This window comes from Silurus meridionalis, chromosome 11, assembly GCF_014805685.1.
Source record: "Silurus meridionalis isolate SWU-2019-XX chromosome 11, ASM1480568v1, whole genome shotgun sequence".
NCBI lineage: Eukaryota > Metazoa > Chordata > Actinopteri > Siluriformes > Siluridae > Silurus > Silurus meridionalis.
The window spans coordinates 20,147,927-20,166,627 of NC_060894.1; the positions used below are offsets into that span (position 1 = coordinate 20,147,927).

The following is an 18,701-nucleotide window of genomic DNA, read 5'->3' on the forward strand; positions in this document are numbered from 1 at the left end:
AGATGCTCTGGCCCAGTCGTCTAGACGTCACAATTAATCAAACTCGCTCTGATCTTTGTGTCTGCCCATTTAGTATTGGGTCACTTCACCTTTCGCTATAATAAAATTTTGCATTTACTTAACTTTGGAAACCCAAACCTGCTCCAGCATGGTGATTCCCCTGTGCACAAAGTGAGCTCCTTGAAGATCTGGTAGCGCTATACAAATAAACTTGACTTGACTTGACTTGACATGTTTTGGAGATGAAGACCTTGCTGCTATAGAGCTCTGATCTCATTCTGAACACCTTTGGGATGAAATGTGAACGCTGACTGCACCCCAGGTCTCCTCACCTACATCAGTACCTGCCTTTCGTAACACCTTTATGGCTGATGAACACAAATATCCATAAGCACACTCCAAAATCTAGTGGAACATCTTCCCAGAAGAGTGGAGGGAATTATAAGAGCAAATTGGGAATAAATGTGGAATGCAATCATTTATTTATTTATTTATTTATTTATACTTATTTGAATATTATATGAAAAATATCTGCACCTGCAGTTTTGTGTCAGACAGAGTTGTTCTTAAACATGATTCCCAGTATAAAGTGGCTCATTGGTCTAATTGGTGTCACTGTAGAGCATTTTGAAGAAAGAAATGTGTCCAAAAAGTACGTGCTCATTTATTCATGTTCATTATTTAAAACATTTAAATGAAATAATCAAATCACAGGTGTGTTTCTGTAATATGTTGGTAAACCAGATATCGTACACAGTGCATGCCGTAGACAAGAGTCTATTCTTTTGTAAAAACGTGTGGAAAAATAGGCTGATAGCTTCATAAACTTTATCAAACTTTTTAACAATGGCAATGCACTCGAATGAACCTTCTCCCTCCACAGGTCCTCGTGAAAATATGTACTGGAATTTAAGTGACCGTCCTGAAGATTTCAGTGTTTTCAAAAAGTAGTTTCAATGAGGCTGAATGATTGTGTTTTCATCACTAGTTTGCTGAAAGTGCATCAGGGTCTTCTGTCAGTGTCAGTCTCCGGCGTGTTCGGGAGTTTCGGAGGCGACGGGCTTCGTTTTCTTTGGGGTGGGATAGCAGGAAGAACTTGTATGTTCCGCAGTGGCTCGGTGCTCAGAGGAGCAGAAAAGGAACACAGAGATTGGCTTTGATGGATGCTCGGTCTGTGACTTTTAGACATTACAGGAAGAGGTAGTCCTGCTAGACTCCGTCCCAGAGAGCTGAGGGGCAGGGATTTGGACTTCCTTACTCCTTGAGATACTTGGTCAGGTGGCAGAGAGACTGAGAAAGAAGAAAAGCAATTGGAAAAATTAGTTATAGTAATGTAATTTTGATAAATTAGATAGATTTTAATTTTAACTCAATAATACTGCAAAGAAAAAGAAAATTGTGCATAATTTCTGTGAAAACATTTGTATTTATATTTCTCAATACCAGCAAAAATGAGTAGCCTTCATAGTAAGTAGTAAACAAGGTCATCGTGAAAAATGTGTCGTGAGCAATGATCTCATGTTATGGCATTTAAACTGTATGTTTAACTCAAAATGTGAGAACAGCCATTAGAATTAAGACATTAAAGCCACAAATTGAGCATGAGGTAATAGTTTGCAGGTTGACTTCCCGTCTCCACACTTGCTGAACACGCTGTGCAACATTAGCTCTGCTTCCCTCATGATGCATTATTATATTGAGCTCATATGAATCAATTGTTAATAGCGAAAAATTACACACATCGCTGCCATTTTGAGTCGTCTTTTTGACAGTCAGCTACAGCACTTCATGCATTGTGATATGGGATACTGGTATTTGGTGTATTAGGGGCATTAGAGGACATTAGAGGGAGGCTAAAAGGGGCAAGCTGTCACTCTTGGGGCCATTGAGCAAGACCCTCAACCATCAGTGCTCCAGGGGCACTGTATCATGGCTGACCCCAGCTCCTAACATCGCTGGGATATGCAAAGGAAAAAATGTACGCTGCTATAAAGTGCATGTAACAAATAAAATAACTTTCTTTCTTTTATTTTTAAGACCAGTCAGTATTAAAGCATCCCAACCCTGATTTAAAAAAAGCTTACATCTGTGAGTGCAGTGGTCACGAATAGGAGCCAAGCTGTTACGAGCCAAGGCAGAGTCCCTCATTCTCAACGGTAGAAGATGAGTATTTGCTGTTTGAATATAAAAAAAAACAAAAACAGGTGTAACATGTCCGATGTTGAAATTGTTTAGCGATATATTAGATGTGGGTTTTGTAACTCACCTTGGTCATTTCTCTGGATATAGGGTGTATGGTTAGAGCAAAGCACATCTATAGGACTTGGTGTTTCGTGCAACATCCTGTCAGATGGTGGCGTCACCCAGGCCTTGTGGTTTAGCAACTGGTTAGATTCTGTTTTCCAGGAAGGCCCAGTGGCTTTCTGAGCCTTTGTTCTGCTGTCAAACAGGTCATGTTCACTCTTGCTTTTTTGTGATCTGTGAGCCAAATGACTACCCATCTGCCCTGACACTGTTCTACGGGGTGCATTGTGCAAACTGGTTAACAAACAATTTCCCAGTGTGATCGGTGGAAGACTCTGAGTGCGTATAGGAGGTAGGCTCCTGTGGTCTTTAGCATTGGGGTCGTCAAGCCTTTCATTAGGGTCGTTAGGCTGCCTTCTGCTGTCCTCCTTGCCTGGGGGATCAACAATACAGTCAAACATGGTGATGATGTCGTCCACTTCCGAAGTCTCCTCTTGCAGGTGCTGCTCTCGGCTCAGCTCCCTTTGACGCGCCGCATTCATTTCTTTTTTTTTTTTACATGAGAAGATTTGGTTCAGAACACGGAATTTTCCTTCTTTCCTGATTGCCGGGTCACCGCTCTGGGAAAGTAAATGGCGGGTTGATTCAGGCCTGCACACAAGTAAGATCACAAGGTGTTAATAACATGTGGGAAAACCCCTTTCGATTAGATTAGTTGAAGCATGCCAAACATCCAAATGACTAAAGTTCATGCTTTGCTATCCATGACATACTCATGACACATAGTATGACACCTCAGTTATAATTAACCAAAACATTTTGCTGCCTAGGATAAATTTCTGCAATGTTAAGGAAGGAGCCAGGCTGATGTGGTTTCCTTTCACAATGAAAGAAAACACTTTTTTAATCAAGATTTTGACAAGATTCATGGTAGAAAAAAATGGGTAATACACCAAATTGAGGCAGTTTTGTAGATCCAAATTCCAGTGTTGCTTCAGCGCTGTAGTTAGAATGGGAAACCTTCTGATTTTGACACATACAATACAAACGAGTAACATTGTTACAGTTCAGGAAACCCTGTAGTTGTCAGAACTATTTATAGACCAAAATGTCATAATTTCCCTTTGTGAAGGACTTTCAAGTTGCCACACCTATACAGATTTATGTAAATTAAGGTTTGAAATGAAATGTTAGGGTAAAAACGCTAAAGGTTGTTTATCTGGATGAAAAAACGTATCTGAATGTAATACAAAAAGACCCCCCCTTGTCTGCGTATCATCAGTTGCAATGACATGCAGCCTAATGGTAAATTATTGTATATCATGTGCATTTTGCTCTCATCCTTTCCTTTATTTGGTAAACAATTTGACTAAAACTGGCATGAAACAAGGTATACACGTTCACAGAGTACACATATAAACACCGATCATGCATTATGGTTTTATTTTTTTTCAAATGGTCAATTTAAGGGTAACTTTTAAATAGAAACTCTAACCTGCTGTCAGCTGAGAGCAGTTTGATGCAGGCCGTGTGGCCGCAGTACATGGCGTACGTCAGTGGCGTGTTCTCGTTGATGTCTCTCGGACCGAGCTCGACGCCCAGCTGTAACAAAGCTTGCACACACTCCTCTTTTCCTGCTGCAGCTGCCCAGTGCAATGGCGTCCTAACACAGGTTTTTGCATAAAGAACAAAACATTGCATAATCATTCATTCATGTTTTATTCACACGTTACGTTGCAATAAATGAGCAACAAACCCATTTGTGTTTTAAAATCAGATTGCGGCAGGAACCCGCAAGCTTATGCAATGCAGCAAACATACATTTCTGCTTGCTCGAATCTTTTTATTTTTGGACTCTGGATATCATATTCCAAAGCTTTCTCAAGACATTATCCATGACTTGTGCTGTTGATCATTGAATGACTCACAATTGCTAGGATGCTATGTATAGAGACTTGAATCGCTGTGAATGAATGGCTGTGTTTAAATATAGCTAAATCACACCAACCAATAAACTGCTTGAAAACATTTAAGAGTAACGAACATTTAATTTTTCATTTTTTTCTTTTATGGTTTTTCTGTGAAAAACAAATCTTTGAATTTTTCTGGTAAAATAAAAGGGTAAAATTAATATATTTGGCTGGTGATAAGATCCATATTCCTCCTTTTCCTTTTTTAAATGTAAATATTTTAAGATCAAATAGATTATTCATTCTTTTTCCATAAAAACCTTATTTGTAGCATATCTGTGTTTAAATATCTGAGTGACTCAAGTCAGAAAATTGTATGTATGACTGGTGATGTAAACTTGAAATCGAACATAACTGGGCATGACATTCAATATACCGTTATTCATAACTCAAGCACACATGTATTTATAACATAATTTGTTTACTCAAATAAAATAAAAAAATATATCAATTTTAATCACTAAACATTTGTTTTACTCTGTAAACATTTGTTTACCAAGTCTCAAATCAAGCACCAAAAACCGCCATGATGCACACATCCGCTAATTAAAACCATCCGTGTGGAAACAACAAACATAACAAAAGTTCCGTTTAGTGTCCTGACGATTTAAGTAATTGAAAACACCATAATCACTTTAAAAGGTTTACAAGAATATTTTCCCTACATGCTCTATGGTGAATATGGTTTCACTAATAATACACATGCATTTGCATAAAGCATCCATGGCTATGATGTATTAAAAACTTGAAAAGTATTCATTTAAGGTACATGTATAACAGAAAATAATTGTGAGATTAAGTTGCGATTAATCACGAGTTAACTCGTGATCGTTTTAATCATGCCCTAATATATATATATATATATATATATATATATATATATATATATATATATATATATATATATATATATATATATATATATGTATATATGAGTGGCACACTTTCCATTCTAAAAGTTAGCCTATGTACCTTTTTTTTTTTTTTTGAGGAAGTATTGTTATTATCTTTTAAACAGAACATCCTCAAGTCGCTGTTACAGGATGCCTTTTTTTAGCTTCTGGCTGGGGATTTTATTTTTTTTTTATAACATGTTGTTTGTACCTGTGTAGTTTTTTATCAGAACATTACAGATGCATTTTTTAAAAAAAAGGTCAAAGTTTATTTCAGAAGGAAGTTAAAGAAATAAATAAAAAAAAGACATACAATCGAGGTGAAGTGAATCATAAGACAGGAAGATGTACCAATATCTTACCGCTCGTCTACATCCAGAGCCTGCAGATTGGTTTCAGGGACGTGTGCGAGTTCGTAGATGATGTCACTGTAACCTGCTGCGGCAGCAATGTGAACGCAGGTCTTGCCGTTCTCATCGTCGTAGTTTATGACGGTCGAACCGAGGTGATGATCGAGAATTAGCGAGCACATAATTCTGCTACCACTCTGTCAAACCAAGGGGGAAAAAACTCATTTTTGTAGTCAAATGAGAAATAAGAATTGATGAAATCACACTAGCTTTATTGCTTTAATCACAGGTAATTGATTGAGTGGGACGAGGTTTTGTGTTAAATTAATGATCACAGTCTTCCTGTGAGAGGCTAGAGCGAGGGATGTGTGTGTCAGAAAACCACAGGGCATCAAGACATGGGCCTCATTAGGACTGCAGACACACAGATTTTAAAATGAATACCTTTAAATGATTAACTAGGGATTAACAACAGAATGTATACCACAGTGCTGCTGGATTTGAGATTCTCATCGGTCAATAGGTGTTAATTCATTTTACATAAGAGGGTAACATTTTAATTCTCATTTGTGATTTTATTTTTGTCGATAGTAACAGCTTAAACATGGATCTACACATCGTAACCATCATTGTATGATACTGTATCATCAACATGGTAAAGTTTTCTGTAGGGAGCATTTATAAAAGGGATCTCCATTGCTTTCTATCAGTCATGCTTTCAGTTACAGAAGATAGACTGTGAACATGACCATTTATATCAAATCTTAAGTTAACAAATGTAAATCTTTATCAAATTGTAAAATACATAACATAGATGACAGATTTGGGGACACCTGAATTTTCCAGTCATGTGTGGTTCCTCCTCAAATGGTTAGCACAAAGCTGGAGGCACACAATTATATATATGATGTCTTTGGATGCAGTACCATTAACTTTACTCTTCTCTAAGAGACCCAAACCTGTTCCAGCATGACATTTCTCTCCTGGTATTAATTCTATTAAACAGTTTATTAAACAGACCGTGCCCTGGCCTCGTCACCTCGCCGACCTGACTTTACTAACACTCTTGTTGCTGAATGGATCTCCAGAAATCTCCACAGGAACACTCCAAAATTTGGTAAAACATCTATTGGAGGTTATTATAAGAGGAATGTGGATTATGTGTGGAATGGGATGTTCAAAAAGCACATAACAGGCAGGTGTCCACAAACCTTTGTCCATAAAGTATATATTACAATAATTAGGACAGAAAATGGGATTTTGGTGCAATATTACCATCAGAAATGCATAGGATATAAGTATTTTCGGTTCTGGGAATGTTTTCAATGCCATGTTGATCATTGTGCTTGATTGGGCTAGTTTTAGTTTTATTTTGTCTGTTTTTTCAGATGAAACGTGCTAAAAACCTGTCGAACCAGGTTCCTGATCAAAATAAGCTAAGAGATTGTACATATGACTGCATGTTGTTAATACTCAGTGGCTTGTTATTCATTAGATAGTGGGCTATAAGCAAGAGTCATAGCCTCTTGGCTTAGTTTGTTTTGAGGATACGGCAATGTTATGTGAACTGACATGTTTTGTGAGCATGTCACAACACTGCATGCAACTGTAAACGGATAAAATCAGTGCCATTGTAATCTAGACCAGCATTCTCTGTGGTGTTTTTTTTTTTCTACTCAATATCTATTGCTTATCATATCACATTATTACTCTCTTATTACCTCCAACTGTTTTATTACCCACTGTGACCAGCTGGTTTGATGTTTGTAGCAACTGTTTCATTTTTTTCCTCTTTCCACCTTTTTCAAACCTGTTCTCAGGTTTTTCCTTTTTTATAGCATATCAGTGCACAAATAACTGAGTCACTGAGTGATGTGTCACTGTAAAAATAAAACTAAACATGAATGGACAGGAAATTCAGTATGTATTCATTCATAATGCTTTCAGTAGTTTTGTACATGGAAAAGCAGGGTGTGTAACAATTTGTTATGTACTTTTTGTAAATTCAAAACATTTAGTAGAACCATGATTGGGCAATTTAGGTAGCCTCTAGAGATTAAGTTTACATTTAAGTAACGTTTACAGCATTTGGCAGACACACGATTTATCCAGTTCGACTTACATTTATCTCATTATCCCATACAACTAAGCAGTTACAGGGTTGTTCAGGGGCCCAAGAGTGGCAGCTTGGTGTGACTGGGATTTGAACTTCTTACCTGCACAGCCCAGTGAAGTGCGGTTTTAAAGTCTTTATCGACCAGTGTGGGATCTGCCCCTTTTTGCAGCAGGGCCTGTACATGCTCTGGGCGGTTATGGAAGGATGCCCAGTGAAGAGCTGTCATGCCCTAAGACAAAAGCAACAATTTTACTTATAATATCCTAGAAAAGCAACTTAGTTACCCATTATAAAACAAAATAGTTATAAATTCTGCCGGACACAATGTTTTTACATTTAAGTTTTATGACATTCACGTGTTAGGGCGTTATACATATCTGCTTTTAAGATATTAAACTATAAATATATTTACTGGTCCCTTCTAAGCATGATTTAGTACTTCGTATATCCTCTCTGATGTTCTGTATGTATAAAGCTATGCTTTTCACTCTCAGCAAACATAAATTACATGATGCAATAAAGTTATATTTGACTTCTAGAGCATCCAACTCTATTTTTTGTGGTGTCTAAATGTCACCATGTGTGAAACCATAGCCAAAGGTGAGTCATGGTGGGGTTTTAGCAGAGAGCAGATTTTGTCTGATTGTGAGCATGAATCACACTCAGGCTCGGTCTTACGGATGACTAAGGGTAATAAGATGAATGCTAACAGAAGGCAAGATCTTTTTTAACCTGACTATATCAGGGCTGCTTGAAAGTTTAAACGTTTTCGATATGCTATTTTTCAGCATACCTGAAATGTGATTCTAAAGTCCTGAAATCTGATTTTACATTAATTTGATGAGCAAACTTATCCAGCATTAGATATCTTGCTGAAAAATCATGGGATAATTTGCATTCAGTAACTGGTGTGAATCCAAGGGTCATTTCTTGGAAGAGTAACAGTGGTGGTGAATTTCCTGCATTCTTATGTACAGTAGAGGAGATAATAATTTGGTCCCCTTCTGATTTTGTAAATGTACTCCCTTACAAAGAAATAAACAGTCTAGAATTACCTACATGCCCATTAAAGTCTGCCCCAATCACCATTCGTTCATTCCTGGTACACTCTCCACCACTTTATCTAACTCACACCAGAATTTTTCCTTCTTCTCCATCTCACAACCCACTTGTGGAGCATAAGATGGAGCACACTGATGACATTTATCATCACTCCTTCAACTTCCAGCTTCATGTTTATCACCCTGTCAGAAACTCTCTTAACCTCCACTATACTCCTAATGTACTCTTCCTTCAGAATCATCACTACACCATTTCTCTTTCCATCCACACGATGATAGAACAGTTTAAACTCACCTCCATTGTTCCTGGTCCTACTCTTTTTCCACTGGGCTCCTGAACACACAACATATCCAACTTTCTCCTTTCCATCATATCAGCTATCTCTGTCTCTTTATCAGTCATAGTACCAACATTTCAAGTACCAACCCAAACATTCTCTCTCCTAGACCTCTCCTTTCGCTGCTCTCTGTAGACGTCTTCCTCCTTTACTTCCCCTCCTTTGGCCAACAGTAGCCCAATTTCTACCAGTACCCTGTTGGACAACAATACCTGTGGCGGTAGTTGGTAACCCGGGCCTCGCCTGATCCAGTATAAAATATAGGTTCATGATCCGCATATTTGATTTAGCACATGTTTAATGCTGGATGTCCTTCCTTACGCAACCTTCCCCATTTATCCGGGCTTGGGACCGGCACTAAGAGTGCACTGCCTTGTGCAACCCTAATGGCTGGGTAAAAAAATTAAATAAATAATAATAATAATAAATAAATTATAATAAATTAATACTATATATAAATTATTTTGTATTTAATTGAATTAACTATGTATTTGATCCTCTACAAGCCAGCAAGAAATCTGACACCCACACACCCAAATAGATCCTGTACCTTTAAAAAAAAAAAGCTCCTAATATCAACTCATTATGTGTATAAAAGACACCCTCACAGAATCAACCACATCCATTCAAACCTCTCCAGCACCATGGGCGAGACCAAAAAGCTGTCAAAGGACATCAGTGACAAGATTGTAGACCTGCACAAGGCTGAAATGGGCTACAAGACCATCAGCAAGAAGCTTGGTGTGAAAGAGACCACTTTTAGTGCGATAATTAGAAAATGGAAGAAATACAAGATTAGTCAATCGCCCCGGATCTGGAGCTCCATGCAAAATCTCACCTCATAGGTTAAGGATGATTCTGAGAAAGGAGAGGGATCAGCCCAGAATTACACAGGAGGAGCTTGTCAATGATCTCAAGGGAGCTGGAACCACAGTCACCAAGAAAGCCATTGGTAACACACCGAGGTCTCTGTGCTCAAGAATGCACATGAACAGACCTGTCTGAATTTTGCCAACAAACACCTGAATGATTCAGAGTGGGCTTGGGAGAATGTGATGTGGTCCAGTAAAACCAAAATTGAGCTTTTTGGCATTAACTCGACTCGCCATGTTTTGAGGCAGAGAAATGCTGAATATGACCCCAAGAACACTGACCCCACTGTCAAACATGGAAGAGGAAACATTCTGCTTTGGGGCTGTTTCTCTGCTAAGAGTACAGGATGACTTCACCACATGAACTGTAGAATCTTGGATGAGAACCTTTTGGCCTCGGCCAGAACACTGAAGATGGGTTTTAGACGGGTCTTCCAGCATGACAATGAGCAAAAACAAACAGCCAAGGCAACATTCTGATGGTCTTGTAGCGTAGTCCAGCCTTGTGCAGGTATACAATCTTGTCCCTGACATCCTTTGACAGCTCTTTCGTCTTGCTCATGGTAGTGAAGAAGTTTGAATGGAAAAGGTTGATTTTGTGATGGGTGACTTTTATACACATAAAATTTTTTATGGATTTCTCTCTCTCTCTCTCTCTCTCTCTCTCTCTCTCTGTTAAAATAAACCTACCATATAAATTCTAGACAGTTCAATTCTTTTTTAAGGGGTTAACTCACAAAATCAGGAGGGGATCAAATTATTATTTCCCCCACTGTATATGTCCTGACTATTGGCAAGATGTTATTAACATTAAAATTATTAATATTTATTTCTAACATTATTATAATGATGATGGTTATTTTTAAGCACAGGTTTGTATCAATGCACTGATTTGTAGTGAAATGTAAACCCAATCGACTCCTCAGATCTTTGCGCATTAATAAAAAGGAACTATAAATACAGGATAAAATATATTAGATAAAGTAGTTAAACTAACAGCTTCTTCATCTTCTGTTGAAGTAATAGCTTCTGAAGTGTCTTCTATGGACAAAACAATCTACATAAACCTGTTTATTATGTTGTTATAACAGCTTGCCATGACATGCAGTTATATGCTCTACTATGAAATGAAACATTTTATATTGTATTAAAACAAATCACATTTGCACACATCGGTCACCTCTGACTTACATTTCAACCTCATAGTTTTTGCACCTCAGCTCTGTTATGTTAATATTTACTCCTTATAGCAAACATACGTGGTAAATAGTAAATTTTAATAATAATTATAATAGTAAAAGAAGAAATGTTGAAACTTTTCTTACCTCATTGTCTTGATGATTTATTTCACACAGTGTTGATTGCTGCAATAACACAGCCATGAGTCTATGAATGACAAAAATTGCATAATACTATCAGAAACATAGTCATAGTACTCATACTATATATGATTAATAATATACACTATGAGGGCAAAAACAGAGATGTGCAAAGTAGCAGCCTGGAGATAAAAATAGCTTTTGGTGACCCTTGATATATATATACATATGATTTGATATTTTATATATATTTTATATATATAAAACAGATCTATTGTATCATGCAACAGTTGCCTTCATAGAATGTTTGTGCATCTTTGTGCTAAAGTTTTTGACCAACTTATCCATATGTGGTTCTTCCCCAAACTGTTGCCACAATGTTGGAGGAACACAATTGTGTAGAATATCTTTGCATACTGTGACATTTAAACTTCCGTTCACTTGAACATGTTTCAGCAATTCACAAAGCAATGTCTAGACATCACTATTTGGTCCTTGTCAACACCTGCTGAGACAGACAGACAGACAGACAGACAGACAGACAGACAGACAGACAGACAGACAGATAGATAGATAGATAGATAGATAGATGATAGATAGATAGATAGATAGATAGATAGATAGATAGATAGATAGGATAGATAGATAGATAGATAGATAGACGGACAGACGGACAGACGGATAGACAGATAGATAGATAGATAGATAGATAGATAGATAGATAGATAGATAGATAGATAGATAGATAGATAGATAGACGGACAGACGGACAGACAGATAGATAGATAGATAGATAGATAGATAGATAGATAGATAGATAGATAGATAGATAGATAGATAGACAGACAGACAGACAGACAGACAGACAGACAGACAGACAGACAGACAGATAGATAGATAGATAGATAGATAGATAGATAGATAGATAGATAGATGGATAGATGGATAGATAGATAGATAGAAACCCCTGGTCTGAATGATTTATTAAATTATTAAATTTAATCTAGTTATGTCCAACAATTTTGCCATGCAATAAATCTTAAATAGATGTAGTATACTTGCAGAAGTATTAACTCTAATCTGTTCCTATCAGGCTTGCACTAAAGTAAGGCTAATTAGTCATATTTTGCACAGGGTTCCCAAGTTGAGAAATGTAATTGAAAAACACTTATGTTTACTCAAAGCGTCTGGAGACTGTATTAAATCTGCACACACTGCTCATTATAATCATTGCTAGTACAGTGGAAACAAGCTGCCAGATGGACAGAGAGAAACAGGAAGCCTGACTGAGTGCTTAATTTTTTATTGTTGTCCTCACACACCAACACCAGAATACAGTAGTGCAGATTTGAAACAGAGCTGTAAAAGGCCTGTCTTTTCCTCTCCTGCCATTATGGGAAAGGAAAAGTGCTGCTGGGAATGCCTACGTGCAGAGCAAAGGTCTCAGGTTGCTATAGGGACTGCATGCATTTACCGGTGAGGGTGTTCCCATTTGAGGAAGGGAACGTTTATTAAGACACACAATGCATCTTGGCCTAGTGTTGCTGATGTGCTGACCCAGCAGCTGGGTCTACTTCAGCATACTTTCACTTCCTCTTGCGGGCTTTGGTTTCTAAATTAATCCAAGGCAGTTCTACAAAGCGAGTCAAACCAGTTCCTTTTAAATATATGAAATATTATTCCATATTAATATTGAGTCTTTGTTTTATAGTTTAATGCTTTCACCATACTCAACCAGCAGTGATATAACCACAGATTATCAGGTCTTTTTTAAATCATTCCTGATGAATACTGAAGAATGAATAGCTTTCGGAAGTGATTTTATTCCCAAATGTGTGTATAAAGATCTTATTTGCTTGATGTCAAGAACTTCCCTGAACTTTTAATTCAACCATTTGAATGGTACATTAGATATGCAGCTAGATATGCTTTAGTAAGGAAAATCATGACTGTTTTAAGTCTGTGTGTGTGTGTGTGTGTGTGTGTGTGTGTGTGTGTGTGTGTGTGTGTGTGTGTGTGTGTACCTGAGGTCAACCTCAGCTGTAGCAGCATGAAGCGGTAAGCGACCGTTCTTATCAGGGATATTCTGTTTTGCTCCATTTCGTAGTAGACACACACAGCCTTCCAGCCAGCCCTTTGAAAGATTACATACAAAGCCGTATCAGTGAACCAGTTTGAAAAGTCACACAGATGCAGTGTAATTTTGTCAGGCAAGCCAGGTGGTGGAAAATTTTAGAGCCAAAATTAAACACAAGATAACGAGAACAAAAACTACAGCAACAAAAAAAATGTTGCTAATAAACTACTGAACATCGTTGCTGTTCATATTCTGTCAGTGACAAAAAAAAATACTGAAGCAATTTAACACTTCATTTATGCTAGAACTGACTTTCAGTTCTCATTTCCCTCAGTCTCCAACCTTCTGTAGACTGGTTTCGTTAAAAAAAAATATATATTCTGAATATATTTCATATTTGCAGGTAAAAAAACAATTGATTTATATATAATTATTAGTTGATTAGTGAAAAAATACTTTTATTGTTTAGAAAGTGAACAATAATTTGAGAACAATATTTGATTTCTCCTCGCTAAACTGTTTCTCGAGCGCGTTCTCTCAAGACCACTGCTGTTATGTAAATATGAAGTATCACAACACTACGGAGACCGAGCCGTGTCCTGAGAGTCACATAGAACACAGATTAACATGGCAGAGGTAGAGCTGTAACTTCCTGGATTCAGAACAGAAAAGGAACGCCTGGTTGAATTAAATTTTTTGTTTGCACAAAAAAGGCCTGTTTGTGAAAGGGCCATGTGTTAGAAGTAAAAAGCCACTTGAGTGAATTGATGATTTGATGTCTGTGAACAATTTGTAACATACTGAATTGCATAGCATCATATATTTTCCTTTGCATCGCATTACATTGAATCGCATCGTGTTGAATCAAATCAAAATCGGATCTGCATCGTAATGGGGTGAATTGTATCATATCACGTCAGTAGCTGCTTTATATGTATCTTTATTGCATCGTATCATTGGCTATGCATCAAGATGCCTACTGTGATATCTATATAATTTTGGCTAGTTTCCTCTTTTATGGCTGTTTAGTTAAATCCATAATAGTTTCCACTGAGGGATCTGAACAGCTAGCAGGTGTTTGCTATTCTTCTTCCAGACAGAAGAACGCTCAAGAAATGACACAATCGTGAAATTGTTTAAAGCTACTGTTACACAAGAAGTGAACTTCATTACTGGTTTGAACACCCAGTGCTCTTGACTTCACAAATCTGATTAAATAAATGTTGATTCATTTAGTATTAATACAGGTTGTGTTTTACAAGCTATTAATGATCATTCTATTAATTCGTGGCACTGCCTCGCTCTGTTTAAGGTTGTCCACAGACTACGCTACTGGAAAAAAAAACGGCATCAAATTTATATCAGAGTATCTCACTTCTTTCAGATGAATGCAAATCAGTTAATGCTGATATATCCCGTCGTTTTATTTTTGTCCCAAGATGAAGAGATGTTGATGTGACATTTTTACTTTCAGAAGTACCACATATGCAAATTAAGCCAACACTCATCAGTCTTGGACTTTCCCGTCTTACACATACACACAAATTTGATATTGTCTGAAGGGGAAATATGAACAATTTGATAAGATGTGACATCCGTTTATCTGTCACATATGTGAAAACCCTATTATTAATCATATCATATAATAATAATTATTATTATTACTATTATTCTCATTTAAATATTAATTGTTTTAACATTCCTATTTGTGTTGAACAGAATGTCCTTTTTTTTGTATATAAATTAAATTTTATCTAACAAAAAGAAATATTTTATTATTGATCTTTTTATATATATTAGATTTTTTTTGTACTCACTTAACTAATCTGCACTTAACTAATCTAACATTTTTTTCATAGGTCAGAGAGAAACGGAAAGAAGCTGGGGAAGGAACTGTTATAACAGTTCATATATAGTTATAATTCAGATATAATTGGCCAGATTTTAGCATGTACATTTATCAGAAAGTCATCATTTTCTGGTAACAGTAACTTCAATTCAAACACCACACTGTCACCTGTCACTGATTATTTTCCTATTTCAGCACACCCTCTCACATTTTATTCCTTACATGGAAATTCCAATCCCACAGTGCATCCCCAAAGCTCTGGCTAGTACCAAGTATGTAGCGAGGGAAAGCGAAGTCCTGCCACAGGCATCCTGAGTGTTGATCGATGCACCCATTTTCAGCAACAGCTTGACTGTGTCCACCTGTCTCCCAGAGACGGCGTGCATCAGCGGTGTCGAGCCTGGGCCAAGAACAAAAGCAGAAGGCATTTGAGGACTTTCAGGCAAGGTCTACATGTGCAGAAGAGCGCTGTCTTCAAATTACATCATCTAAATATACCTGGTGAAGGTGAATGACAGCAGCCAGGACGAAGCCTGGTATAAAGTGTGGCATTTTATTTAACTTATACCAGCACATAACAAAATCTACTTTCTTTTATTTGGAAATTTTATACTATATATGGTAAAAATATATATTAATTGAAGTAAAATAGAATGAAGTATGTAACTACACAATCCTGTTCAGTGTTGCTTAAACAATTATATACTATCTTAAAGAATTAAAAGGGCAGTTGTATGGGAAAGTCTCTGGCTATAGCTGGGTCGTATTGTACATGCCTTCACTGTCACAGCACTCCAGAATGGAAGGATCTTCACATATCGTGGTTGTCAGACTGTTGACATCCCCTGTAGCCGCTGCTTGGAACACCACATTCAAGTCCACCTCCTCAGCACAGTCTGACAGGAACAAAATGTGCATTTAAATTCATTAACTTGGCAGATACTTTTCTTGATCCAAACCGGCTTACACGCAAGGCAGTCCAAGTATCTAGCTGTTGAAAGATTTAGTCTTTACAAGAGCTATTTACTTTTACAGATCTCCCATATTTCCATGTAAGATTTGGTTAATTAACTCATTAAAATAGGTGATAGCTGAGAATAATGAGATATTCTTGGATTGTGGCTCTGACCAGCTCATTTGGGTCCTAAATGTTTAACTGCAGTCAGATACGTGAATGAAACAAAAACATGGATAAAGTTCATTTTCCTGAGTTCATGGTTCCTAAACTGAACCTATATTGACCCTAAACTTACCCTGACACTACATCAGGCCAAGAAAGACTAACCATTGTTTCATTGCTGGCCAATGGGTCAATCTTCTTCTTCTTCTTCTTCTTCTTCTTCTTTCGGGTTCTCCCATTAGGGGGCGCCACAGCGGATCATCCGTGTCCACACCCCCACTGTACTCTACATCTGCCTCTGTCACACCAACTACCTGCATGTCTTCCCTCACCACATCCATAAACCTCCTCCTTGGCCTTCCTCTTTTCCTCCTTCCTGGTAGCTCCATCCTCAGCATTCTCCTACTGATATACCCCATGTCCCTCCTCTGCATATGAGTCAATGTTCTTGTAAATTAAATAAATGTTGTTGATAAATACACAAGTTTTATAAAGAAAAAAGCAAGAAAGAAGAAATGCTTATCATAATGTAAAGCACATTTTTCACGTGTGTTGTCCTGCAAGGCACCCTGTGCTGGTCCAATGTGTTGTAGGATATAGGAAGAGGACTTACAAAGGCCCAGAGGTCCCGGATTTGCTGAACTATCTCTGCTTGAGCTCGATCTTGAGCCTGTCCCTGGAACACTGCACAGGAATAGACCCTAAATAGGATGCAAGTCCTAGGATCTCAGGACATCATGCACATGCATCTAGAAGTTATGTTGTAGATATTCTATAGCATTCTTTTCCAGCAAGGCAGGAGCTGCTTCAGTGTCATATGACAATAGTCGTAGCCTATTGAAAGCTTTGACACATTTCATCAAAAGTTCCCTAAATGTGCAAACTTCAGGTATAGAACATTAAACAACCATTTGGGTTTAGTGCTAACTATAAACCTGGTGCGGTGGGTTTTATGCTCCCCAGGCACATTTTGCTTTACTCTCCCATCAGTAACCCATCAGGCTGAACAGCCACTGATGCGAGCCGGGCGTCACCATAGCAACAGCAGCAGCGGGCTGTACCCCTTTGCCCCCCCTTCCTACAGCTTACCTTTAGGCTGGTCAAAAACGGTAGCAGAGGGAAACTCCATGACTGAGAATCACCAGCACCAGCACCAAAGAAGGAGAACACACAGCTTCCAGAGAGAAGGAAGAGTATATCCGTTCCTATGTCATGGTTGGTTGGTGCTCCTGTTCTCCCCTGAATTACCCTGAGATACAGATATAAATGCAGGATGAAGGAAGAAGGGGTAGAACGAGAGAGAAAGCTTGGCAGGAGAAGTCGGAAAACGCGTGGACTCTAAGGTGAAGAAGAGAGGAGAAGAGAGGAGAAGAGAGGAGAAGACGCGCCGCTTCTCCGTGATCGATGAGCATGAATGGGGGAATCGCAAGGTGCGCACTGCGCACGCGCAGAACCGACACCGACAGCAACACCACCGCCAGCAGCATCAGCATCCCAAAGCAGCCTGGTGTCTACACGACCTCACGGACTGTTTTAATACTAATCGAGACCCGTCGTGCCGTAATTAACGGGTATCAAGGGGTCATGTTACACTTTGAGCTGGAATAAAATGTCAATAAAGAGGGATGGAGGTAACCCAATCTGGAACCCCTTAAACATGAAGAACTGTCCGAATGTTTAGCTCATGCATGGATATTTTACCTAAAGCTGTTAATATAAAAGTTGTCAATAGGAAACCTATTCCTGGGTGAAAATTGGTTGAGGGTCTGTTCATATCTCACATGGCTGTCATTCTTGTTTGTGGAAAATGCAGTGAGATATTCAGTATAAATAAATAAATAGATTGCCAACTTGGTGATACCGGGACTTAAACCGCTGACACTTCCCCTATTTGTGGGGTCAGCCATGCTACAGCAAACCGAAAGCAGATAGGGATAAGTTCCTTGCTCAAGGGCCCGACATGGGCTTGGCAGTGCTAGGGCTTAAACCCCCCATTGAACCACATTACAAACCTTGCAAAGAAAGCATGTCTGAATTATAAACCAAATCTGGGCATTCCTATAGTATATTTTTAGACTATCAAACCATTTTAATCCTCCATTCATATTTATCAGTCAGCCTGAAACCATGGGAACCCTCGAGGATATTGGCTAATGATGAAAAATAGACACTTAGGACCGGATGTGTAAAAAGAGCTCAATGGTTATTACAAAGCTGAAGGAATGTCTGTTCTGGACAAGGCAAAGTTCAACACATGCTTTGGATTTCTGAAATCTGACTTCAAACTGTAGTAATCAGAGATAAAAACCTACACACTTCCGGGATGTGTCACTGCGAAACACACAATTGCACAATGCAGTTTTTTCAACTAATATCATCATTAACTTCAAACTAGATTTATATTCTTAACTTTCTGGCTTCAGGTTTTGATTTTAAAACATGCAGGTTTTTAACGATCTCATAACTAGATGGGCAAAATCAAGCTGATTATA

At 38.0% G+C, this 18,701-nt stretch overlaps 1 protein-coding gene across 1 annotated transcript; it reads right to left on the bottom strand.

Moving 5' to 3' along the window:
- Window positions 1–980: 980 nt before the first annotated feature.
- On the bottom strand, window positions 981–17,762 carry ankrd55 (ankyrin repeat domain 55). Its single transcript, XM_046860471.1, has 11 exons — window positions 17,299–17,762; window positions 15,866–15,985; window positions 15,359–15,489; window positions 13,188–13,297; window positions 11,170–11,230; window positions 7,674–7,802; window positions 5,470–5,654; window positions 3,740–3,907; window positions 2,267–2,895; window positions 2,085–2,174; window positions 981–1,290 (listed from the first exon to the last, which is right to left on the bottom strand). Exons 1-11 carry the CDS (start codon window positions 17,336–17,338, stop codon window positions 1,004–1,006), a joined length of 1,950 nt encoding a protein of 649 aa, XP_046716427.1. The 5' UTR covers window positions 17,339–17,762; the 3' UTR covers window positions 981–1,003.
- Between the last annotated feature and the right edge of the window lie 939 nt (window positions 17,763–18,701).

Bases quoted from the DNA above. Each gene is read 5' to 3' on its own strand.
- ankrd55 (XM_046860471.1), bottom strand. From the start codon at position 17,338: ATGGAGTTTCCCTCTGCTACCGTTTTTGACCAGCCTAAAG. The intron at 15,986-17,298 runs GTAAGCTGTAGG...TGTTCCTGTCAG, and splicing joins CGTTTTTGACCAGCCTAAAG to ACTGTGCTGAGGAGGTGGAC. The intron at 3,908-5,469 runs GTAAGATATTGG...AACCTGTGTTAG, and splicing joins GCTCTGGATGTAGACGAGCG to GACGCCATTGCACTGGGCAG.